Source organism: Empidonax traillii, unplaced genomic scaffold, assembly GCF_003031625.1.
Source record: "Empidonax traillii isolate 1590-97213 ecotype Southwest subspecies unplaced genomic scaffold, ASM303162v1 scaffold442:size488032, whole genome shotgun sequence".
Classification (NCBI taxonomy): domain Eukaryota; kingdom Metazoa; phylum Chordata; class Aves; order Passeriformes; family Tyrannidae; genus Empidonax; species Empidonax traillii.
The window spans coordinates 306,203-332,893 of record NW_020955635.1 but is presented as its reverse complement, the minus strand read 5'-3'; the positions used below and the strand labels follow the sequence as shown (position 1 = coordinate 332,893).

The 26,691-nt window shown below is 39.7% G+C and overlaps 2 protein-coding genes and 1 long non-coding RNA gene across 17 annotated transcripts in view; 2 read left to right on the top strand and 1 right to left on the bottom strand.

Moving 5' to 3' along the window:
• The window catches only part of SENP7 (SUMO specific peptidase 7), a 42,735-nt gene extending 38,666 nt beyond the window's left edge, over positions 1-4,069 (top strand). For all 7 annotated transcript variants that reach the window (XM_027894758.1, XM_027894763.1, XM_027894759.1 and 4 more), the window contains 2 exons: positions 737-887; positions 1,844-4,069. In XM_027894758.1, coding sequence (XP_027750559.1) covers positions 737-887; positions 1,844-1,981 — 289 coding nt within the window. In that variant the 3' untranslated portion in view covers positions 1,982-4,069. The remainder of the gene's footprint in view (positions 1-736; positions 888-1,843) is intronic.
• Positions 4,070-4,164: 95 nt separating this feature from the next.
• IMPG2 (interphotoreceptor matrix proteoglycan 2) overlaps positions 4,165-26,691 on the top strand; it is a 56,556-nt gene continuing 34,029 nt past the window's right edge. For 2 of the 9 annotated variants that reach the window (XM_027894751.1, XM_027894748.1), the window contains exons 1-3: positions 8,074-8,184; positions 9,552-9,809; positions 20,019-20,185. In XM_027894751.1, the coding sequence (XP_027750552.1) occupies positions 8,112-8,184; positions 9,552-9,809; positions 20,019-20,185 (498 nt within the window). In that variant the 5' untranslated portion in view covers positions 8,074-8,111. Of the gene's footprint in view, positions 4,301-8,071; positions 8,185-9,551; positions 9,810-20,018; positions 20,186-25,612; positions 25,684-26,691 lie in introns of those variants that run through there. The other 7 variants (XM_027894749.1, XM_027894753.1, XM_027894752.1 and 4 more) reach the window with 7 other exon arrangements.
• On the bottom strand, positions 12,325-26,567 carry LOC114062863. Its single transcript, XR_003572462.1, has 3 exons — positions 26,557-26,567; positions 18,517-18,522; positions 12,325-12,397 (listed from the first exon to the last, which is right to left on the bottom strand). It is a non-coding gene; the product is annotated as an uncharacterized LOC114062863 (long non-coding RNA).

Here is a 26,691-nt window from a genome sequence, read left to right as displayed (position 1 = left end):
AAAGATCTCTCTTAGGTTTGATTTTCACAAGCTTGAGCCTTTGCAAGTCTGACTAAAGGTAGAAGAAAAATATGGGCAACCATTAGTTTTGAAAATCAGACCCCTAAGCTCTCAATTCCATCTCTAAAATCAGCAGTCAGTCCAGAATGTGGAGGCAGTGAGTTGCTACTGAAGCACAAGTACTAAACAAGTATAAAGCCTGATAACATATCAGTCCTAACCATTAAAGAAGAGATCTCTTAACATTTTCAACAAGTCCTTATATACCTTGTACACTAGGGTTATATTGGTGCATTTCTGACTGAAGTTGTTTGTCATGTGAGTTTGGAGGAGTTTTTAATGGTTTTCTTAGGTTTAAAAAAACACTCCTGGCCTTCTAGGATTAATCCAGGAAAAATCTGTGTGATAGCCAGGAATGATTCCTGGAGTTATTCCTTAAGATTTAAGAATGTTCTGCTATCCTAATAGCTTGAAGAAACTCAGCACAAGTAACTGTTTTTAAATAATATCATGCCCATTTCTGTTTTGTATATTGCTTATTATGTGGTAGAGATGCTTCTGAGTGCAGTAGAATATTGGATAGTGGAAATAGTATATAAAGTTCTTTGGCAGATTCTGTGAAATAAATTGATTAAAACTATTTTAGCTTTTTGGCCAGCTCTGGTACAATATTGAATGGTATCCCCAAAAAGCTGAACTATTTGTCAAGTATTTCAAGTATTCCTTTCTCTTGTAGGTACCTTGAAATGGAATGGGAAGCCAAGCGGAAAACACATCGGGAATTCAGTAAATCAACAATGATTGATCTGTGTCCCAGAGTGCCTAAGCAAGATAACAGCAGCGACTGTGGGGTCTATCTGCTGCAATATGTGGAAAGCTTTCTCCAGGTACAAAAATGGAAACTACCTTCCCCTTTCCACCAAATTGCCTTAAACCCCAAGAACATATTTCTAAAGGAAATAGCCAGACACAAAAGTGTGTGATGCATAGTGTTAAAAGTGTCAAAGCCATTTGAAGAAGAGAAGATGAAACCCATTCTTCACATGGTGGCTGGGATCTTCATATGTGGTTTCTCATCTGTCTGTCAGCAAACATTTCTGACCTTGTAGTTTAATGTTGCTTTTACATTGATGCATTCCATATCCCTAAGTATTTGGGTGTATTTGGAAGCTATTTCATGTACATATTGCTGCCCTATGGATGTTACAAAAGTATCTTTTCTTTGCATCAGTTCTTGTAGCATCTAAAACTTCGGTCAGCTTGTGCATTGGCCTTTGAGTGGCTCTGCAGGCAGCAGCTTCTGCAGAGAGAGTATGTGGTGGGGGGATTCTTAAAGGGGAATGCACAGACCTAAGGGAGCCTCTCTTTTTGTTTAGCACATACCTTCAGATCGTGGGGATGTTGTGAGATACCTCATGTGACAGGATTGCCACAATGGATAAATAGACTCTTCAGAAAGGACAGGCAGGGAAGAAAAGGAGGTAGAGTTGCCCTTGATGTGAGAGCAGCTGGAATGCATGAATCTCTGCCTAGGGTTGGATGAGAAACCATCTGAGAGTTTATGGGTGGTGACTAAAGAGCAGGCTAATATGAGTGACATAGTAGTGGGCATCTGCTGTGGGCAGATCTGATCTGATCAAGAAGTGTGTTTACCATGAGTAACTTCTGGTAAGGGTATGTATATATATGATTGTGATGGAGGAACTGCAATTTGACTTTGAAACCTGTCACACTCCTATGGGAATTTGTTTGTGCCTCCTTGGTCTCAGCAGCAGTGGAAAAATTTGAAATTCTTTTTGAAGGTTGCTTTGGGAAATTCATGCCATCCTTTTTCTGTCACCAGAACCCCATAGTTAACTTTGAAGAGCCACTGCATCTGGAGAATTGGTTTCCTCGTCAGCTGATCAGAAGCAAAAGAGAAGAAATTCGTGACCTGATCTTGCAATTGCACTTTCAACAGCATAGTGGCAGCAGCAGCTAACAAATCTAAAGGCAGACCTGGCAAAGGACATTGCTGTATAAAGTAACTGGAACTCTGCCTAGCAGCACTTGATCTCTCCCTGCCTTGCAAGGAACACAAAAAAAAAAACAACCAGAAGAAGTATTTTTTGTTCAGCATGTATTTATTTAAAGATTTTTTTTTCAGTGGTGTTGTGTGGTCCTAGAATGCTGGGAGGGGGGAAGGGAGAAGGTTGTAGCTAAGAGTGTAAATATAAGTTAAAGCTAATGCACGTGGATTGCTAGTTGAACCTTTGTTTGGCATATAAAAACTGCTTACAGGTATATGCCACAAAGATATAAAAATACTTTCGTCTTTTGGAGCCTCTTCTTTATAATTCTACTTAAACGTGAATGGTATATAAACATGGAGTTGGCCATGACAACAGGATTTTGGTCCTGTATGTGTCTTTTGATTTTGCAACTGATACAAATTGAGTGAATACTATGTATTGTTTTAATTTAAGGATGTAATATTGACTCTCTTTAGAGATTTATGTTTTTGTTTTGTTTCTGATTATATACAGACATAATCTGCATGTGTCAGAAAATTCTGCCAAGATTTGAGGCTGAGTTTTTGTTATATTTTTTATTAACATTATTTCCCTCCCTGTAATTTTCTTCATAAAAATGAGTTTTCAGGAGTGGAAGACATTTACTTGAGAGTGACTATTGAAATACTCTAAAGTCAAGAGTGGATTTTTTTTAAAGTATTTTTTATTTTTTTTTCTTATCAGATTTCAGAAGACAACTTGCTCGCAAAGTACATACCAATACAGTATGTGTAAGCAGTAGATTTTTAATGCTGTTCACCTGTTTTTTGGAAATAATTTCTACAAATCTTATCATCACCTGCATTAGCAAGGCAAGCAGGCTGTGGCTTAACAGCCTCAAAAGTCTGAGGGGTTTTACTGAAAATTAGGGTCAATATGTGTGTGTGATATGTCTTTAAGATATGTGATTTACATATAAGACAAACAGGATTTACACTTAGCTTAGAAGAATTGCATAAAGATGCATGAATATTGAGTGTCTGAACTCAGACTTGATTTGATAAACTAGCATAAGTTTATCAATCTGCCTACATATTTATGTAGTTTTTCCTCAAATAGCAATCACATAAAATTTCAATAACATTTTGATGTGCACACTTTTTTCTGTACTTTCTGCACGATAGAAGGTGATTGTTATAAGAGGATGTTTTCTCCTGTTCCTCACTATAAGTTTAAGTGTCATCTCACCCTTCAGAAGGTGTGCCAGATAACCACCAAAGCCACCTGTGTCATGAAATAATCTACAAAAGCAGAGCTCTTAAACTGGAAGTAGGATAGGGAGTTAAAATAAAAAATGAGGGCAACCCAAAGATATGAACATTGTTATGTCACTGCAGAATTCTCAGGGCCCCTTCCCTCAAGACAACTCTGAAACTGAGCATTTGGAAAATCCAGTTATTACTTCAGGTCCTGTACAGTCATCCAACACCCCCCCTACACCCCCTTATTGTTTCTCAAACCAGGAAGCATTCTTGCTGGAGCAGAGAGGCAATTTGAAAACAAAGCAATTTGCTGAACACAGTTACCTTCTGTATAGCTGTGAGCAGCCCAGTACAATTACTGTATGTTTTTTGTCTTTGTTTCTACTTTAATTCTGTAATATGTCACTACCCGTCCTCCCCTCCACCCCCCAACATCTCTCGCTCTCATCACGGTGTTTGTTGTTCAGTACCTAAATCACAACACCAGCATTACTTACAAGGGTGATCTATGTATTTATTGTAAAACAAATGAAAGATAAAATGCAGAAATACGTGCCCTTTTTTAATTGATGAATATTTTCAGTGTTTCCTTATAAAAAATAGTTTGGGCTTTTTCTTATGGTAAAGTTAGCTTTTATCATCAAGTGAGACTTGTTCTCTTTCAGGTTGACTGGTTTATAAATGTTTAAAAGCAAAAGTAATTTTTAAAATTTTCTAAATTTATTTTATAACATGAAAGGATTGCCTTTTTAGATTTGCTACATGCATGCTATGAGAATGCCAATGCATTTGATATTAAAATTATCTCCAGAAGTTGCTGAATGTGATTGTTCTTTTCCCAGCTGCCACAAATAACCCATGAGCTAAGTGAAAGATAGGCCGTCTTGCTACTTTTAAGGTATATGCACAGGATGTGTCCCTGAACCCCAATGTCTCTCAAAGGAATTATGGGACCACCACCTGCAACCCACCCTGTTCCAGCGCATTTGCATTTACCAGGTACGTGGTAAATGCTGGGAAGTGTCTGTGGAAGAAGTTACACTCCAGGTATTTTAGTGCTTCCTTTTTATTTGCTAATGTGCCCCAGAGTTAACTTTTATCACGTATAAGGCACCAGACTGACTCAGGGACCTTTTTGCACAACCCCTGTGTTTCCATTGCCTGTATTAACCCCTGTTTAACTGAAAAGGTGGAGTGACATGATACTTCAAAGCAAACCAAACCAATCTTAGTAAGACTCTTTATCCAAAGCTGTGTAATTTTGGTTTCAAGGCAGTCTATTGTATCCATCCAAAGTGTTAAATGTAGCTGTCAGTTTTGTTCTTCTACCTTCTGCCTTCGTGAGAACAGAAAGTGGCTTCCATGAAGAAATCTGAGTCATGGAGATCCATTTAAGGTACTGTTGGCAAGCACAACACAAGATCTTTCAGGAAAAATATTTAAAAAACCCTAGATTTCATCAAGAACTGGAGAAGTGGACTTGCAAGTGTGATTTTATTATTATTTTTTTTTCCAATTTATTTTTTTAGAGCATCCAGGGACTATTGTGTTTTTCCTCTGGAATTGCAGGTATAGGTTCATTGCAGTCTTTCTGTGCTTTTGTGGGACTTGCCTCCTAGAATTTGACCCTGAGATGAGCTTGCAGTACTCAGTAAATACTACCTTACAAAATAATAAAAGCTTGAAGACCACAGTATTAACACTTTTATCTTGGTTATGGCAAAGAAACAGAATATTGCTTCTGACAATCCCCCTGCCTGCCCCTCCCCCCTCTTTCCTCCCAAAAAAGACAACTGTTTTCCAGATGGAAAAGCAGGAATGAGACTTGAGAGGTCTCAGTATTGAAAATGTGTCAAATAAAGCCAAGATTAGCAATAATTCTGTTCAACCAAATTGAAGTTGGAAATACTGTTCAAAGATGAAGCACAGGCACTGACCTTTGATGATGAGCAAGGTAAGAGGTTTCTGATCAACAGTTCAGAAAAGGAGGAATGCTGGGAGTAGGTTTACATTATATGGACAGAGTAGATAATGAAGTATTGACCAAATGAGATCCGTTTGGTTGACCTCACTTCCTAATTTTTCTGCTCCAAATACTTTACAATACTACACAATTGAAGAAATGTCAGTACAGCAGGTTCTGGGGAGCTGAATTTGGTCATCTGGAGGGTTCAACAGACTCAAGACATGTTTATTCTTGAGAGGTGGTTCACCAGAGAACTCTCCAAGAGCACAGACAAAAAGTGATGGTAAAATCCTTGGCAACAGCAACCACAGAAACTGACCAAGTGAAGAGGTTTTGTTTAACGTAATTGTCTCAGCTAAACTGATTAGGAATTTTGTTGGTGAATCCTGTAAAGATGCCATAAAATCAGTTGCTGTATCCAGTCACAGGATGCAATTTATAATCTTAATATTAAACCCCATGAGTTTGGAGATAAGTGTCTACCATGATGTAGTTTTTATTAGAGGCATTTTCATTGAAGTATACCTTTATTTTGTATTTTGTAGTTACAGGTGAGTGGATTTATAATTTTGAATAAAATTTGAACAACAAAGACATTATTTGGAACAGGATGGTGCTGTAGCAGAATTTCAGTGAGCATTACCCTGTAGAGAACTATAATTCAGGTAATCACATTTGCTATATGAAAGTATTTTTTCTTAGAAATACAAACTGTCAGAAAACTGTCTTTATTTTTGGAGGTACTGGGGTGACCTTGACCTGTTGCATCACTAGAATTACACTTCCCTTTTTTCTCATTTAGCAAGAATATGCTTTTCCTGAATAGTTTTGAACAGATACAACTTGGCTGCTGGAAGTGAAGGATTACGCATTTTCTGGTACAAAGTGTTGCTGTAAAGGCTGTAGTCAAATCAAGGGAGGAGTTAATTTTTCACAGTTATTTTGGAAATCTATTGCAAGAGTTATTTTGCTTGCTTTACAGAACTTTAATTGATGATTGTACTTTGCAATGGCAAAAGGCATAACTTAAATGTAGGAGATTTTGAGCTGTTGCAAATCTACATTTCAGTGCTGAAATCAAATGAATTTAAAATTGATAGCTTGAACTAATACAAAAACTGAATTAAAATTTTAAAAATATTTTATCACACAGAAGCTGACATCGCAATACTATATAAAACAATTTTTGACAGAGATATAAAGGCATTTTTTATACCATTCACATTCTCAGTGCCTTTGAGTGCTTGGCTGACGAAAGAAACAGCAATGCCATAAATCTAAAAACTCTCCAGGAAAGCTTTTAATTGGGTTTCATACTTTTACTGAAGTATGTGTATTCTGAGAATTGTCTGTAAAAGGATTAGTTGTCACGTGTTCTGGGCACCATTGCAAGGCTGGTCCCGTGCCATTTAATTTTCAGCTCCAGCGTGGTGACTGCGCTTGATGGTGCTGCCAGCATCTTAGTCAGCTTGACAGAGACAGAATAGCTCAACAGTGATGATTTGATAGATCAAAAATGTGTGATTCTAAGAAAACTGGGGGTGTTTGAGTAGCTCAGTGGTTAAACTGAAGTGTAATATAATAGGTTTGGGGGGGACCCCAAATATGTTTTAAAAAATACCAGCTGGATTCTGTTTCATGTCAACAGAGCCTAAAAGCAAAGGTAATTTTATTTGATTCTTGTCAGTGTTGTGTATATGTAATACTGATAATTCCAGATATGTGGGTTCCTGTGAGCTCAGAAGAGCAGCTGGAAGAGGGGAGTGAGCACTGTATGCTTAAGCCGCTCTGTATAAAAGCTCTGCAGACATACCTGGGAAGCCTTGGGAATCCAGCTTTGAAATGCTTACCCAAAACTACTACCAAAAATAGTCACTTCAGACAAAACAGCAGTTTGTTCAGATTGATCTGAACACAGTAACCAGCAAGTCCTGAGTACCACCTCCCAGGAGACAGCCCGGGAGCTCTCCTAGTCGTCTGAATACAGTCTGCCATTGCAGGACAGCTTCCGTACACGTTTCCACAAGGACCTGACCCCGGACAGGAGGTGCTGCTGCGAGTGCTACTGCTTTCCAGTACTCTCTCCTTTCTGTTGCTGTCCTTAGCTGATGATCTCTTCAGGTGTCTACACTAATTTGTTCCTACTGCCTGTGTCAGGTAATACCCGAACAGAGATGAAAGAATCACAACCTGCCCTGGCTTTATCTTTGGAGGGAGCACTGCTGTTGGGATGCAAGGGATAGTGGTGTAACAGCACAAGACTTTCTGCTTTAGCACAAGCTCGGGCAGCAGCTCTGTCACCAGAAGAAACAGCCCTCCAGAAAGGTTGCTTCAGTGCTTACAAATGCAATGGTGTTTAGGTGAGCCATACATTTATATATGTATTTGTACACGCAGAAGACAAAGTACACTGAGACCTTCCAGTGGAGACTGGTGTGCTCCTTCTGATGTTTTGTGGTCAACATGGTTTTAAAAAAAAGGGGCAGAAATTGAAAGGCCAATGAAAAAACGTGGTTAATTGGATGTGAAAGGTGCTGTCCTTGTTTGGACTGTCTGTTAATGGTATGACAAGCTCTGGTAAAGAGCTTAGCTGGCCAGATTAAAATTAAAAAATTGTGTCAGTCCATCTGCTAGCTCCAAGGAGTTTACTTCGATCACCTTTTCTTGTTTCTTCACTGAAGCGGAATACTGTCTTTGAAAAGAACATTCCCAGGATGTCTTGGTTGACTTGTTTTACCTAATGTTTTCTCCAAAGATAATAATATGTGACGTCAAGACATTTTCCAGAAGGGCAATGCTCTCGGTTGGTTCAAGGCTACCTTAAAGACAACAGCTCTTTTGATAGAAGGGATTCTTCTTTTTTTCCCTTTTTTTATTTGTACACAAAGAAGTATGTTTGGCTTAATTTGGAAAATCTTTCTTTGCCTTCCGGGAATGATTAACACCGATCTTCAAGTAGTTGCAGGTAATGCACAAGTCTTACTTATATACTTGTTTTCAAAGTTTACCTATGGCAGTGTGTAGAATTAGAAATATCTCTCTGCTTTAATTATAACAAAGAGGACTAAGACAGAGAAATGTTTGGTCAAATCTGTGCCTTGATAGCAGTGTAAATATGGAATACTTAGAGTGATTTCCAGGAGGTGTAACTGCACATTTGTGTTGAGTAGCATGTAACTAAAGGAGGCAATTTTCCAGTTTTGGGAGATGTTAAACACTGGTAATTTTTTTCTTATTATTGATTTTTTAATTAGATCTTAAAAAGTAAGGTTCTGTCTTCTGCTTATGGATACTGAATATGTGTCAATTTGAGTAAAGATTGGGGGTTTGTCTTACTGACCATTTTTGATGTTCTTTTCTCCCTCTGATGAACCATCTGGTGGTGATCTTCTGCACTAGAGCTGACTATTAATATAACGTAAAAATAATCACGCTCTTCATCTTTCAGTCATAGAAGTCAAACATGCTACTGACTTTGAAGCTGCAGAATGAACTCATAATCTGTGGGATGAAAAATGCCATAGAGTTATTACTGCTCTTTCTCAAACGATTTCTTGTGCTTCTTTTTTAGGCATGTTTTCTGGGGAAAAGGTTAAAGAAGTTGAATTAAATAATTTCAGATCAGCTGACTGTGAAGGATAGAGAACTAGACTGTCAAGAGTGAATCCCAATATGCACATTCTATCCTCAGCTGTTTCCACAAGTTTCCTCTGGAATGATGTGGAACAACTACTATAAGGGGATATTAAAAAACAAAACAAACAAACAAAAAACTAAACCAAAACAAAAAAACACACCAAACAAACAGAAAAAAAGACCATAACAACCAAACCCCTAAAGCTGATGAGATCTTTTATTCCTTTTTTTCCTCTGCTCTAGCTGAGTTAGGGACCTGTCTCACAGCAGTGAAAGGTGTACTTGCTAGCTGTACATTCAAGCAGCTTTTCTTTTTGTAAGGGATATAAATGTTTCCTGTGGAAAGAAAGTATGGAATAAGAGTAGTTCTTAAATTAATGACTTATTTAATTTCCGGTCCTGAAAGCTTCTAAATACATTTTTATTCAAAAATATAATCCCCTTGACCTAACCAAGCCAAATCACAGAAGGGAAGTTATACATAAAGCATTATAATTCAAAGGGTTAGAGCTTTAGGCTGTGTTACCATTTGATGGTATGCTGTGAAGTGCTTAAGGTTGTTTATAATAGTACAGTCATACAGACAGGTTCTGTTAACAGAAAAAAACACATTTTTGTCCTTCAGGGACCATGGCATGAAGATATCTGTGATTTCATCATTATCTGAGAAACTTGTTTGTGGTTTTAATTTTACAGCAGAAGTTCATTCAGCTACAGGAGGACAGGCTAAAGGTGTTTCACCAACCCCTGAGCTCAGTGGCTGGCAGTTGGCAAACCCTTCTCTGCCTCCTGAGTTGAAAAAGCCCAGTGGCATCATGGAGCCTGAACAGTTCAACAGGCATTTGCTGTTACGAAGGAAGAGATCCATTTTGTTTCCCAGTGGAGTTAAGATCTGCCCTGATGAATCTGTTGAACAGGCTATTGCCAACCACCTGAAATATTTCAGGCTCAGAGGTAAGTGACTGTAAATCCCATGGGTGTAAAGAATATTTATTTATTAAAAAAAAAATAGATTAAGCTTTTGAACACAGTAAATACCAGGCCATAGGAAATACATCATTACCTGAGAAATTTAGTTTTCTGTGGTAATCTTCCTTAAGAGGGCTGTTCTGAGCTAAAAACCCACCTTCTGGTTACACTGATATATAAGAAGTCTGGGTCCCTGGAACCACAGTGTTTAATAAACAAATCCTTTCTCACAAAACAATATGAATGCTGAGAAAAACAAGGTTTTAGCAGATTATGCAGGCTGGCTATATGACTCTTTTTATTTAGTATTCTTCAGGTGCTAGCAGAATTCACTGAGGAATCAGAAGAGTCAAATCTGAGACATTGGTGTATTAACCATGTTACTTTTGACTTTGGCTGGTTGCACAAAGCATAGTATGTTCTGTCTAGAAAGCCAATCTCTGTGTATCAGGCTGTAGTGTAATAAAGAAGCCTCTCATTTAAGATGTGGAAGCTGGACAGAGCTTTCCCTGAAAAGTTGAAATATTCTTTCACTTGATGAAATATTACGGCAATATGATGCACCTCAAACCCTTCTGGCTGACAGCACTGGAATGGGGTGTCACAGTCATGCAGTACCTTCTGGTATTTGTGTGTCTTTGTATTGTAGCATTCAAAAAGTTTGTAGTATCTTAACATTTGTACGTAACTGGCAAAATGGCAAAGAGGTGCTGCCACAGGAGGAGGAAAGATGTTCAGAGACTCATTTTTAGTGAGACTTAATGGCCTATAGAAGAAACTCTCACTCGTAACAGTTTATTCACTTAGAGAAGTAAAAAACAATTAGAAGCAGGAGTTATTAATTGCCTGCATAAAAGTAAACATAAAGAATATACTTGGAGGACGAAGTGGAATTATATGAGATTAGAGCCTCATTCAAATATGAATTATGCCCAGCTGGCAAGGGATGTTGGCATTGATGATCATGCTGGCAGTTTGACAGGCTTTGCCAGCTTCCTATTTATTTCCACCCAATAGCACTCAATCATTCTTTGTTTTGCCCCTACTTAATCCATGCATACTGTGTGCTTTAACTGCAATCACTCCTCAGTTGTCCGTGGTATTGGCACATAAGGACAATATCAAGTAAGGAAAAGTGTGGGTGATAATAAAGAAGAAAAATCTGTAAATTATGTTGTAAAAGTGTATATAGGACTTAATGATCCTAGGCTGAACCAAAAATCCACCTAGTCCATCTGCTTCCTTAGTGGACTTAACAGCTTTCACAATCCGCAAGGATTTCTTGAGCCCGGATGCCATGGCAACCCTAAGCACTTTGAACTTAAAACTTTTGAAAAAGGTATTTGCAAGTAGCACAGGTGACCTGAAGTAGCAGCTGGCGGAGCAAGATCTGGTTCAAGCAACTTCTCATCTTCATTTTGATAGGAGTAGCACTCTGCACCATGTTTGGGGGTGTCTAGTTAATCACATTCTGAGTAAATGCGCCTGAGGTATGTGAGAGCTGATGCGCTGTGTGACAGGTTTGTGTGGCAAGGTTTTGGTAGAAGGAGGCTTCTCTGAAAGTTGCCAGAAGCTTCCCCCATGTCCAGTAGAGGCAATACCAGCTGGCTCCAAGACAGACCTGCTGCTGGCCAAGGCTGATCCCATCAGCAACAGTGGCAATGCCTCTGGAGTAACATATCTAAGAAAGGGAAAAAGCTGCTGCAGAACAGCAATTGCAGTTGAAGAGAATAATGAGAATACATGAGAGAAACAGCTCTGCAGACATCAAGGTCAGTGCAGAAGAAGGGGGAGGAGGTTCTCCAAGCCCTGGCACAGAGATTCCCCTGCAGCCCATGGTGCAGACCATGGGGAGGCAGGATGTCTCCCTGCAGCCCATGGAGGTCCACAGGGGAGCAGAGATCCACCTGCAACCCAAGCAAGACCACACACCATAGCAGATGGGTTCCTGAAAGAGAGGGTGTGACCCTGGAGCAAGTTTGCTGGCAGGACTTATGACCCCACGATGGACCCACACTGGAGCAGCCCATTCCTGAAGGACTGTGTCCCATGGAGGGAACCACTCTGGAGCAGTATGTGAAGAGCTGTGGTCTGTGGGAAGGACTCACATTGGAGAAGTTCATGGACTGTCTCCTGTGGATGGAACCCCATGCTGGAGTAGGGGAAGAGTGTGAGGAGTCCTCCCCCTGAGGAGGAAGGAGTGGTAAAGACAGCTGTGATGAACTGATCACAGCCCCAATGCCTCACCCCCCTGTACCACTGCAGGTGAGGAATGAGAGAAAACCAGAAGTGAAGTTAAGCCTGAGAAGAAGGGAGAGGTGGGGGAAGGTGTTTCAAGATTTGGTTTCAGTTCTCATTGTCCTGCTCAGATTTGATTGGTAATAAACAAATATCCCCAAGTTGAGCCTGTCTTGCCCATAACAGTAACTGGTGAGTTATCTCTCCCTGTCCTTTTCTTGACTCACAAGCCTTTTGTTGTATTTTCTCTCCTCTGTCTGACTGTGGAGGGGAGTGATAGTGCAGGTTTGGTGGGCACCTGGTGTCCAGCTGGGGTCAACCCACCACACATGGTACTTTTGTTCACAGTAAAACTGTTTCTTGCGTGTTACTGAATTATATACAATATTTTTACTAACTAGCTGAATCACCACAGTCCTGTGTCAACAAAATAGTCCTAGGAAAGAGTGTGGTCACTGTTTAGCACTGAGACCAGCTACTGTCAGTGACTAGTAAAATAACTGACCGCAAGGGGAATAAATATGCATGTACACAAAATCTGCTGATTTTTCAACCCCAGTGTGTATTTTTAGAATTGTCTTTTTAATCTGTATCTGTTCAAGTAACAAATTACTTCAATCTCCCATACTTTCTCTGGAAAGGATGGTTTCAATACAGTCTATTCTTGCCTTGTTTTGGTTTTACTGTCAGCAATAAACAGTGCCACTACCTTGGAAGGAAAGGTCGATTTGCTGTTTTGCTGTAAGATCTCGTTAGAAAAGCAGAAAAGGTTTGCATGTGCCGATTATCCAGATTATGCTTGTTCTATCTATGTCTACCTTAGAAGGAAACAGGTGGGAATATAATTATCTACCTGTACCTTCTAGCTTTATTTACTTTTGCTAGCTGGCAAAAGCCTCTGTGTCAGAGACTGAGAGATGAGCACTTCTGTCACAGGCTTTAAGGAAGTGCTTATGACGTATTGCTGTAGGCTTAACAGCTTTTTTTTTTTTTCTGACTACAACATCTGGATTTCAGATAGTGAGTGGGCTGTGTATGATAATATTTATTACAAATAATCATGTTCTTTACTGCTGACAGGGAAATGGTAGCCTGGGCCCCAGTTAAATAACATTTATTATACAAAAAGTAGCAATACCCACTCAGACCAAAAATCTGCCATGACCAGTCACCTTATGTAGACAATTCAGTGAATCTGTCCATTCTCTGTTGTGTAAATTCCTGGTAGATGGCTGAGGATTATACTAAATTTAGAAGGTGAATTAGCAGGTTAAACAGAAACAATATAAAGATTACAAAATAGCATGACTTGTACTGTTTCCCTGTTCCATGCCTGTTAATTGGGTAAAACGGAGGCTGCTGGATTCTGCTGGATTTTAACACCATGGTTCAGGGTAATACTGCTTCTCTTTGCCTCCTCTGAGATGTAATTACTCTGGTGGCTACCTTTCCTAAATTCTGCTAGCTACTTTTCCTACTGTGACCCTCTCAAACTATTCAATGTATGCTTGTGAGGGAGTTCATCTTTTCACATGAGTAGATCAGATAGTCTCTTTGCCAGAACTGTTTTTATCAGCCAGAGCTTCAGATAAAGTTGAACATCTGAGGATAGCTTTTGAAGATACTGACCAAACAAGGAAAAAGAGGGCATTGTAGTGTGTCATAGCTGATGAGACACGAGGCGTTTTTGAACTTTGAAAAGAGTAAAAGCTGTTTCTCAGGAATTAAATGCTATATATGATTATAATCCCTAAATTTGGTCATCTTGGGCATAGCACTATGCTTGCTCATCTTCCCATTTCTTGGGTTCCTTCAAATCTGTTTACTGAAGCATTCGAAATAATGTTATCTTCTGCACATGGACAAAGTAAAGTTTCCATTTGATACTGAAGTCCCAAATGTTATAGATTATTCAGATCTTGCTAATAATGATAAAAGCAAACAGTTAAAAGTCATAAAAAGTACCTGGCTAAAAAAAAAAAAAAAAAATCAATAAATAAAGAATCTGGCTGAGCGAACCTTTTTTCCCCGTTTCCCCCTCATCCCTGGCACATATCATGCATAGCTCGTACTCTGCAATGAATTTCTGATGTTTATTTGTAGAAGGACTAGTTCTTTCTCCCTCTGCATTTGAATTTTTAGATGTCAGCATATGCTTCAAGAAGCTTGACTTTTTCCATGAGGAACACTCCTTTGTTGTTACAAACTATTTTCACCAGTAATATTTCAGTAAACTAGAGATTAGTATGTTAGTGTTCAAAGAAAAAATCTTTCATGTAGATTAGCTAATTCACATTCAACTCCTTGTCAATTTAATATCCTGGTGGGTTTTATAAATTGTTTAAGGGTTGCTGTGTTATAGGCCATAAACAGTAGCATTTCAGCAACAGATGAGTCATTTCTCTGCCTGTGTGTATTAATTTGTTTAACAAGTGCTTATGAAGTCTTTGCAGGGAAGACCTCTCAGGAGGTGTCTGTCACTTTAGTCTTTATCAAGCCTTTCTGCAATTAAGCCATTCCGTTGTGCAGAAATTGTTAGAGAGGAGGAGTTGTTGGTCTCATGTTGCCTCAAAATAGAATTTTCAGCCTGATTCAGTGCTCCTAGCCACCCTACACGATTCAACTCTTAAGAAGCACTAATGAGATTTAACTTGGATTACATTCTAGCACTGCCCACTTACACCAATGGCCAGAAAGCCACCCTACCCCCTGCAGGGTGCTCAGTGCTGTCATGCGGTGCCCCTTCTGTTAACCTCAGAAATCCCTGAGCACAGACTGTCTGTAATAGGCTAATTGTCTCTGTTTGAGAGATAAATGCATCCCCAATGGTAAAGCTTGAACCACAAGAATGCTGTGTCCTACCCAGGTGCATGAGAGGTGTAACCATACTGGAGAATTTCAGAGAGGGTGAGAGGGATCATCTCATCACATCACAGATCTTAGCTGGTGGCTTTGAAAACAGCGATTAAGTCATTACGAAAGGAAGCTTGAAATAATTTTTTTTCACCCCTTTCTGCATATTTCTAGGCCTGAAAAGAGCTTGTACCTGCCTATGTGGAACTTTTTGGGCTGAAACACAACTATCCTAAGCTTTTCAGGATATTCTCTATTATCTGTGAGCATCACTTGAGTGTAAACACTGCGTTTGAAGGAGATAAGCTCCCAAGAGCTGGGCTTTTCGCCTTTTGAATCAGATATGCTAGCGGACAAGTCACATGGTCTTACAACATGTCCAGCTTTCTGAATCAGCCTTTGAAACCTGTTATGGCCTTTAAAGGTCAAGACATTGCCTACTTTAAGTGTTTGTGACACTTGGCTCAAGTAGAAGTTTGCACAAGGGCATGGACCAAACACTCTGGTCTTTCAGTTTTCTCCTGTCTCCTCTCTCACTTTGAAGATGATTATCTAAGTGATGAGTTGACTTCTGATTTCTGAGGTTTTTCAGGATGGAGTACATGGAAAATCTAGTACGTGCATACAAAGTGTACTTTGGAGACAAACTGCAGAACAAGCCATATGATTTGCATTTCTGGTTTGAATTCTGGTTTATTGTCCCAGTCAGTTATATGTCTTCAGCCAGCATACCTGTTTCCTTTCCTGTAGTCAATTGAAATGGTCACATTCCTGCGGCAGGGGGCCTCTCTTTATATCATAAGCCTTTGTTTCTTTAACATTTGAATTATTCAGAGGAAAATTGCAAGGTAGCCAAGAGATCACTTAACAGTAAAATACAAATTATTTCTTGCTACAGCCATGGGATGAAGGAAGCAATTTTCTAGAGGAGCTTCCCTTCCCATCTACAAGTAGGTTCAAGACTCTTAACTCACTTCTTTAAAAGATTGATCTTGATTTTATGATTCTTTTAATCAGTTTTGTTTGCTGGGGATTAAAGACCTCATCGCAAATCCTGTCTCCTCCAGGGCCTGGTGCTGCTAATGCTGTCCCGCATATCTGTGCCCGTGGTCAGCCCTGTAACAGGCTAGTGAAAGTGTGGCATGAAATCTAGCCATGAAGACCGGCTCTTCACACATGCCCTGAGGGCTGATCTGCTGCTCAGGTGGCATGTGGCAATGCTGCTGGGTCTGCTCAGCAGTTCCTTCCCGATGCTGGCAGGGCTGGCTGCTTGGTTGGTTGTTTTTAAGAACGTCATAGCTGGTCGTAGGAACGCAAATCCTGGAAAGATCATAATGCAAAGCCTGCTCAACAGCTTCAGTCACAACTCTGAACTGTTGGGCTCCTGGCGATTTGTTGTAAGCTCTAATAAGGCAATGTTTCTTCCATTCCCTATCGACTTCAAATGTTTTATATTTAAAAGTCAAAGTTACATTTCTAATTAAAAAGTTTATGGGGTAAATTGTTTGGTTCCCTCTGAGACTCATTTTCTTTCACTTTCTCCTTTGGTTTCAAGGAGTTTTTATTTTAAATCTTAGTCAAAAGCTGGTTCACATATTGTCAGCATATGTAGACAGTGTATGTGACACAGATACTGACAAGTTTCTGGAACGTCAGAAAGAAAAGATAGTGAGTTATTTTTCTACAGTAAGCTATAGCTATTTACTGAAGCTTTCAGTAAAGTCTTTTTTAACTCTATGGTTTTGTGCTTCAACTTTTGTCTATAGAGTCTCAGAATGTTTAAAATCTAGTTAATGAAAAACGTGTTTTTCTTATATGGGAGTTAGCAAGAACTTGTTGATAAGAAATCTAGAAAAACCTCCCTAGCAAAGAAAAACTAAAAACTTAGGTAGTCGAAAACCCATCACAGGGGTGGGCTCCGCCTTCAAGTTAAAAGCTGCTTAATCACATTTATTAGGTGACTTGAGTGCACTGTGAGCATGGTGTCTCTTCAGTTCCCTGTGTGGCCACTTCAATGAAGGTGGCTCCTAGCTTCAAAGAACCAGCTCCTTTTTTGACCTATCTGAAGCAGAGATGGAATTGTGCTTGTCTCTTTCTGTACATGTGCGTGATCTGAACCGCACCAAATAAACTGTGCTGTTCTTTTTCTGTACTTGGAATGGCAACTCTCATCTAACTACGAAACAATCAAAACATTTATGAGAAAGACTGAATCAAAATTGTTCTTTTTCCCTAGCCAGGCTATGACTTTGTTCTTGAACACCATATAGGTAAACCCATCTGGGGATGGTTTTTGTGTTGAGCCCTTTCAACCTGGATTTGTTATCCTGTAAAGCAGTCCCCCACTTTACAAACTGGCCAGTTGGAATAAATAGGACAATGACAAGATGGACTGTGTGTCAACAAGGTTGCAGGGTGAGTGTGTTGGCAAGCAGCTCATTGTGACTGAGGATGTGATTTCAAGTATTAAATGGCAGTTGTGGTAGACGTTTGTTTGCTTTTAATCCCTCCCTGTGTGTCAGAACTAACCCACTCTCATACTGCCCAGGAGGAAGGAATATGTCCACAGGAGTATTCAGGAATACAGAAGGAATTTGTACCATGTTGTCCAACTTGTTACTGCTCACCACAGTGGAAACAGCTTGGTAGGACAGGCTAGAGAAAACAAAATATGGCTCCTTATCCATGTCCCATTTCCTTCTTCCACAGAATACATGACTGTGTTCTGATAACTTAGGTCTAGTTAATGGGTTTGGAGCCCACAGATGGCACAAAGCCTTTGGGACTGGAATTCAGTGGGGTGTCTAATTCCAAATGAAAGGATACACAGCAAATCCTTAATCTGTTGGGAGCCGATTGAAACGACTGTTCATATGGGAGCAGCTTGTATTCAGGCAAGAGACTGTGTCATCACATTTATTTTAAACTTATTTAAGAGAATTAAGAAAAACTGTCTTCAATTACTTGCAACTGGAAAGCCAGTCCTTTGCCTGTTGCCCTTTGAAAACTGTAGGATTAGACAGTGTCACTGCAATGTGCAAGCTGTTTTGCCATAGTTTCAGTTCTTACTGACAGTCTGAGGATTTATCCTAGCCACAGGGAGTAATCTCATTCCAGGATTGTTGCTTTATAATGTTGCACCTGGAGTGAAAGATCCATTAGTCAAAGTGTAGGATACAAGTACCACCAAGTGAAATTAGAGGCTTCTAGATTTGATACTAGACTTCAGTCTTTTCCTGGGTGCCTAGCTCTTACAAGTGGGATGGTAGAGAAAATATTACAGATGCTTTTCTGCATCAGGAAGCTTATTAGTATTCCAGCAGGATCCAGAAATCCCAGAGCAGGATTATGGCTTCATTGCCTGAGATCTGTGCAGAGGTCATATGGAAATGTGGTCCCCGCTTAAAGAAGTTTGCAGGGGTAACTTGATATGAGATGGTGCGTAGATGCCTGTAAATTTGTTTCTGATTAATGAAGATGCATAAGTGAAGCTGATTGGGAACATATCAGTCCTTTCTGAATTACTGTGTTTTACAACTGCCTGTAGGGCTTCTGGAATAGTATTATACTACTGACAGTTGTTAATGCAGAGTTTGGGGACTGTTTTCTCTGGTCCTACATATCAAAGGCTGATCTCCACATAGGAAAGCTGTCAGGAGGGTGGCACAGAAATGAGAGATATCTGTGTATCTGCAGAGTTCCTCAATGGAGAAATGGTCTCAGCTGCTCTGGTAAACTAAAATTCAGGGTCAAAAAAACCACCTTTTTCTCCATGGTACCATCTAGTGTGCCAGAATCAACTAAGCTTTAAGGGTGCTACTGCATGGGAAACAGTTCCTTAAGGTAATTGTTTGTAAAGCCTTTGCATTTAAGAAAAATGTCTGTCTCTTGGTTGAATGAAAATGTTTCCATATGTGATCTGCATATTAAGTTTTACATACAGATGCACATACAAACAATTTTGGAATCCAGAATACAGAGTATCAGGAATAAAGAACAGTAAGGTACTGGTTTGGGCAGCCCAGAGCTAATTTTTAAGCTGATTGGAGAAAATGACTTTCTGAAAATAGATTCATGGCAGTCTCCTGTAGGGTTTTGCTTACGATATCAGGACTCTCCCGGAATGCAAAGCATTCCTCTGCTGAACTGTGTCTAAATAAGTAGTGAGATCAGATTAAGGCCAGAAAGCAGGTTTGTCTGCTACTACTCCAGCCTGGCATTTGTTGTGAGTGATTTTTAGAGTTCGCTTTTTAGTGTTGTCTCTTCTAGGACACAAGGAAAATCCTATAAATCTTCCTCTCTTCCAGTTATCCTGGGTCACAGAGAGGTTCTTGCTTCAGGGTAATGTGACCAACTGCTCTGATTGCCAAAGAGCACATGCCAGATCAAGATGGGGAGGTTAAAGCAACCAGGGTAGTACAAGATAATTTAACCTTTAATTCTCAGTCTGACTATTCAGAGCTGTCCAGTTTTTTCTCAGTGGATATATACAGTAGGGTTAGAGCTTGCCTTATTTCTTAGCATATTTTTTTCTCTCATCATCCTGCCTTGGTTTTCAAGTTATTAATGCAACTATAATTCCTGAAACGTATTTTAAGTTCTGTGTAAAGGTGAGTCCCAAGGAATTGTTACTCCTTGAGCCTCTAAAACTTCGAACAGTGCCACTGTCATTCTTAGAAATTAAGTTCCAGCTCTACTTTCTGTGAGGACATTTGCCATACTGCTTTGATTTTCTAAGTTTTCTAATTTGACCCATTGATCAAAGGGCAATTTCACTCAGTGAAAATATTATTGTTCTTGATGGTTGTTAGGAAACAAATGGTCTTGCATGCTCTTTTCTTCCCTCCCCCCCCCCTTTAATTTTCTTTATTTACCTAAGTAAAAAAAAAAAAAAAAATCAGGGAAGGAAGTAGTATGAGCACGGAAGATTCACCAGATCTTCATTGTCAGTCCCTTCAATGCCTTACACATTTCCATGAAGTGTCAGGTCACTGCATTCTATGTATTAATGTACTGACAAGCATACAACGTTCGGACAATGGCTACTCGTACTGTGGAAGCACTCCTGTGTTAACTAACACCAGACCTTTCTTGTGCCTTCAGTGTGTCAGGAAACAGTCTGGGAGGTCTTCAAAACATTCTGGGACAGGCTGCCAGAGCGTGAAGAATATAATGCCTGGATGAGCCTGTGTGAGGAAGGAATGATGAGTATCTTTGAAATGGGCACAAACTTCAGTCAGTCTGAGGAGCACCGGAGTCTGATTGAGAAGGTGGGTACAGCACCTGCTTGGTGTTCCCTCACGGGTGAGAGCATGATGTCCCACTGCAGTGTGGAACTTGGCATATCACAGGCAGCAATGTGGGGAGCCCTTCAAATGAACAGGCATGAATATTCCAGCTCTTGGATCCATAGTTCTGAGATCAGTTTCAAAAGTTATGACTGATCTAATGGAGGGAGAAGCAACAGCGATGAAGAGACTGTTGTCTTCCATAAGGATGTTCCTGACAAGTAGATGGTGTCTGACCCCTTGTCTGAAAAGGCAGCATGACACGGGTCAGGTTGTGGCACATTTCCCCCTGTGACATGTATCAGCCTTCCTGCTCTGAGCTGCATGCTGAGATGCTTTCCGTCCAACTGGCACTTGGAAGCAGGAAGCTCTGAGCTGTATTTCTGATGCTACCAAGACATATGATAAAATTGCCTGTTTGTGGTGTCTGCACACTGCTGCCTGACTGAAATGATAGTACCTAAAAAAATAAAAAACTTTGGTGTCCTATGAAGGCAATTGATAACATTGTCGTCGTGGAGAGTTGCAGAGGTTAAAATCAGGGTATGAGTGTAAAACAAGGTAATAAAAAAAATGCTGAATATCTTGGAATTATTGTCTATTATTTCAATTTGAACAAGCTTATTTTACCTTAAAGATGACAAAAGGGGCATTAAGCCAAACTAAAGAACCCTACCTCAAATAAAACACCAAGATGTATTTTCAGGAGTTTGTGAATTTTAAAATTAAGTGCTTAACTTTGCATTCATCTAAGATACAGTAGATAGCTTAATTTTTCAGGATAAAAGGCTGTCTTAAAACTTATGGTGGCTTATGGACCTTCTTTAAGATTAGAGTGTCTTCTACTTTTGAAAGCTAATGGATGAGTAGTTTCATGAAACTTATAGTAAGTCTTAAATGTGTGATCCCATAGAATCACTAATTTTCAGCCAGTGTGGACATGCTGAATTTTTTCCCTTCTGTTCTTCTATGGACTCATATGCTAGGAATGTGCACTAAGGAATGTGAATATGGAAACTGCTGTGGATAATGGAAACAAGGTGGTTTTGTGTTTTTTTGTTTTGTTTTGTTTTGTTTTTCCTGAGCATGCATCTTAGTCTTTGTAGGTGATGCCAGCCAGTTTACTTCTGTGATGTCTGATGATGCTGTTGTCCTTAGAAGACTTTGCAAAAAGAATGAGAGAAATAAAATTAATTTGATTTTTTTAATGTGTACAGTGCATATATAATTGTTTTATGTTAGATTTTGACAGTAAGATGATCTGTAGTGGGAGCATATTAAAAGAAGTCAAGATGACTCTTGCAAAGAGAGTGATGTATCTAACCTCCCACTGTTGTTCTACATTTTTGGGCATGGCTCTGCAGCATTACAGTGGAGTCAGATAAACTGTTCTGTGTTTGATGGTCTTTTCAGGTGGTTTATGTGTAATTTAGGTTTCCTTTCTCCTGTAGATGGATATATTCCTTTCAGCATTGCAATATTCTGGAAAAGGGCTGTTCATCCTTCTATTTGCTTTCAGCACAGTTGGTAAAAGGTGACAGTTGTTGGGCTGTTTTGATGTCAGCAGTAAGAGGGACTGAATGCTGTCACCACTGTGCTCCACATAAAATGTCACAAATCCGTCAGGTGACTTTTGTTGAAATAACCTGAGCTCAATTTAACTTTGAACCAGAGACTGAAGGCAGGAGCACTGTCACATCCTCCAGTCAGCCACCTTCAAAAGATCAAATGGTGTATTTTGAATACATAGGTCAGAGTGTGAGTTTAATTGCTAGCTCTAGTACTGACTCACCATTCTCATCTGTGCTCATGCACAAATTTTTTGTCAGAGTGTGAAACCTTTTGAAAGCAGTTCTGAGAATCTGAAGTTCAAACAGATTCCGTGAATACATCTCTGCTTTTAAGAACATCCTTCTTCCTGCCCTCTTGTTCTTTCCACTCTCACCAGCTAAACTCACCAAGTTGCATGGTCAAGCCTTTCCACTATTTGTGAGGCTACCATCATGTCACAGTGCACAGTACTCTGTGGTGTGCAAGTGTGATGCATTCCGTTGCTTAAAAGGAAGATTTACTTCTGCCTGGCACTGTAGAAAAGCAGCATACATAGCTAGCAGTAGTTTTTTTGTTTGTCCCTTACATGCCTCATTAAATACCACTTCTCTAATCTTCCTTTGCTCTCTAATGTCTGTAAATCATCTGTGGTTAATTTCAAGAGTTTAGTTTAGAGCATGCAGCTGATAAAAGTAATTCTGCTTTTCCTTTGGCATGTATGGCTGGTATAGCATTGCTGTACTGCCTCTTTTGTATTGGGCGTGTTGGCAGTTTCTGGCAGTCTTATTTCAGAGTGTCTTTTTGCATTACTTTTTGGTAGATAGCAACATGAAATTTAACTTTTAGATGTCCTGCGTGATGTGAATTCTCCCTTTCTCTCTCTCAAAAGAAATTCTGCATATCTGAAAATTAGGAAAAATAAATCTGTGAGATTTTCAAGCTGAATCTCTTTCCAAATCCATAGCAAAATGCAGCTTAAAGCATGATATTGGAGTGCTACCAGAGCAAAATTCTGTCTGCCCCCCGCATTTCCAATGTCAGCATGTATTAGGGTAAATCCATCTTTTGTGGCGGATTCCATGTCACAATTTCTACTTCTCCGGGCTTCAATCAAATTTCAGAAAATAAAGTTTTACTGAGTTGCTGTTCCTTATAGATCTGATGACAATCTACAATGACAAGACACTGAGAAAAGTGTCAAAAGGCATTTTGCCCAGGAATCCCCAAAACGGTGATGGGAGCTGCTAACTTACCAAAAGGCAGCCTGAAAAGCTCCTGGGACAGGATACAAACCCCACAATGGTGTTGACTCACCAGTACTTTTATTTTGCAGCCCATCAGTTTCAGAGTATTTGCAGCACAGACCAACTGCTCAGTGACAGATTAGGGTAAAAGGGGCAGAAGACTTAGGATGCCTGAATGGGTAGACCATTGTCCTTCTTTGTTTAATCACACAATATTCTGAGTTGGAAGGAGCCCACAAGGATCATCAAGTCCAGCCCTTAAGTGAATGGCCCATACAAGGTCAAACCCACAATTGTGGTGTTATTAGCACCATGCTTTAACCAAATGAGCCAATCTCAGGCTCAATCAAATGTCCCAACCACAGTTTGCAGTCCTTTACATTTTTTTCTTTGCACAGAACACCTCCAGATTCTTCTAAAGCTGGAGAAAAGCAGATCCTGTCTGCGCTTTCACACTCTCCATTCCCCCTTATGGATGCTAAAAAGAAATTCCCTTGCCCTCCTTGAGCCATAATGTTGGATTTTCTCCACCTTCTTTCTTATCCCTGCACTTACTGTTCTCTTATTGACTTAGACTCTTTTAATTACAAGGTTTAGCCTTCTCTAACTTCAAAGAAAACCCCATGACCTTTGTCACAAATAGAATAATTGCCTTTAGTTTTTTCTTCAAATCTTTCCTCATCTCTCTTCCATCTCTTAGGCAATTTCTCTGTTCCCTCTGTCTGGTCACTCTGCTCCAATTCCAACCTAAATCGTCCTTTCTGATCTCTGCTTTGCGCCTGATGCAGCACAAAAACTGTCAGCCATGAAGCCTGGGCTCATCTCTTTCCAGGCAGAGCTCAGAACCGATGCTTCATCCTCATCAACCTTGTCCAATCAGATCTTTTACTTTGCAGGTCTCTAGTTTTTCCTCATTTTCTGTATTTTGCTCTTCGTTTCTAGATAGCACTGCCTAACACACACTGAAGAATCAATTCTGTGTTGGAAGTTCACCTTTGCTGTGGAGCTGGTTCCTTCTGGACAGACTGAAACCTTAGCTTGTTTCTGACACCTTTCCATGGATCTCTAACCTTCAAGTTGAACATGGTTAAAACAATATCTGTTCCACTAAGATGTCCCTGTTATCTCTCCTCTTACTGTAGACCATATTTTTTTTTACCTTACTGTTAGGGATGTGCCTAGGGAGGGAGCCCTGCTCCCCATTCTTTCTTTCCTTCCAATTTCAGTTCTGGACATTGTGATCCATTTCCTTGAATTATCCCCAGTGCTGTGGCCTTGTCTTTATGAGAACATGGTTCTGTCATGTACCATGATGGGACAGGCAGACAGAATCATTTCTTGGTATGACTTTCCTGTTGTAAATGAAGTGTATATGTGGTGTTAAATCAAATATGCTTGGTACAATACTCGACAGATAGGATTAAACTAATATGAGATTATTTCAGACCTCCTTGACATTTCCTCCACCTTTTTCTCCTTCCTGGGATTACCTCCAAGATATTTTGTCTTCTGTGCATAACAACTGTCTCTTAGGATCAGGCTAGAGTATCCTATATAATTGCTTTTCTGCAAGTTACATAGGTTGACAAAAGCTCATCCAGTTGGTACCATATGTGATTTGTGGTATTGTGGTAGCTTGTATTCAATGCTCTGGACTTGTATTAATTGCATTATATAAAACTAACTGTTGAGGAAGGGGAGCACTAGTGCAACTGCCACACAACTCAGCTCCCAGCTTTACAAGAATTGGTATAATAATGATGTTAGGAAGAGAACTAATTTTGTACAAAGTATCTGCCAGAGGTAGCTTCACTCAGTAAAAGCTCCCTTTGAGCTTTGGTGTGGCTGCTGCTGTTATTTAGAGCTATTTATAGATCATTTCCAGTATTCAAGTGTAAAGACATTAACTAATCTTCGCAGGTCCCTATGCAGGAGGTGTGTTTCTAACTCTGGCTTCTTAGTGACGGAACTGAGTCAGAGAGTTGAGGTGTTTTGGCAAAGGCTACTCTGAAGTAAATGAGAAACAAAGCCAATATTAGCACTCTAGAACCTGTGTCTTCTAATTAGGGGAAAAAGGTGCCTGTTACAATGAAGTTGAAGTACGTCAGTGCTTGCCCCCACCCCAAACTGGAATGCAAATTGGACCTTTAATAGAGGAAGACAGTCACACTACAAACTATTGCAGACCGTGCTGGTTTAGCAATAGGGAATGCTTCGTTTTCACATCCTATCCTGCATTTATCAATACAAAAAACTAGTCTTATGTTTCAGCCTGTAGGACTTATCCGAAATGTGTGAATCTGTTTTTCAGTCCTCTGTAGACTGTAAGAAGCTGAAGACTGGGTATTCAGATCATACTTTCCTTTCAAATTTACTGTAAATGCTAAGATTGTACCTGTGGCATAAAGCTGCAAGGTGGTAATTGTCTGTGTGCAGGCTTTGCATTGGCATATGGGTTTTGATGGGTGATGGTCATACTTTTATCAACTCATTTGTAATTCAAATTTTATACCTTCTTTTTTTTCAATAGATTTACAGCATTATATAGCAAACAAATATGAAGTGATAGTTTTTACCATTATTTTGCAAAGCTGCTGTTGAATCCAGGGGGATATTTCATATGAGAAAACATGGTAAAAAGTCCAGTCATTCAAACAGTCATTTAAAGAATGTAATCCTTTAAAGGTGTTTTATTTCATGAAATGTGTGATTTGCAGTGGAGAGAGAATATTCTGTCCTGAACTAGGTGAATTAAGGAAAGTCCAGCTACCCTATGCAGAGGCAATAATTCACAGGCAATCATACAGTACTAGGCTGTGCTAGTTTACTGCAAGATTGGATGAGAATTCAGTAATTTGATGCCCTCTCAAAAACATAAATGTGGAGATGGTGTGTAACGTTTGTTATTCTAGGCCTTGGCCATTTAAAATAATAATTTGACATTTCAGATTTGACTCTTAGAAGTTCATCTTATAATTCACGGAATAGATAACTTGGAAATAACAAGATATGTTGGTTAAGTCCAGGAACCCAGGCTCAGGAAATCTGGGAGCCCCCAGCTCCTCAGACTGCCCTGCAACAGAGTTTTCATCCATGCACCCTTCACTGGGGTGTCTTGCTTTAAGAAGTGCTCAGGATTACACTGACCTCTGCTGTCAGTGACCTTTGAGGACCTGTGAGTAAAGCTGCTGGATACAGACCAACAGGCAGTATTGATAAGATGTGTGAGGCCTGTAATAACCAGGATTGTTTTTAATAGCACCTACAAACCGTCTTGACTGCCTGAGCAAGTCTCCTTTTCTAATGGACAAACACTTTGAACTGTATGAGCTACTACTTATAGGTAACTTTCCAAAATCTTGTAGCGAGGGAATCAGTCTCTCTGTTCCTTGTAGATCCCCGTGCACTAAAGGCTGAGTACAAGCACTTTATAGAGCAGTGCATTGACCCCTTAAAAAAACATCCAAAGTCCATTACAGCTTTAGTGGCCCCAAGTTAGAGTTTTCACTTTAGACTACCTAGTTTCTGTGTTTGTCACTTAAAACTACTTTTTCATACTAAAGTATCTCCAAATGCTTCATTTAATGGACTTGTACAATAAAGGTTGGTCAAAGAACATGCTAAAGAGCAAACTGACTGAACTTTGTATTTTGGCAAGCCCTCTTCAGGCTGATACCCAAGCTGCCTGCCATT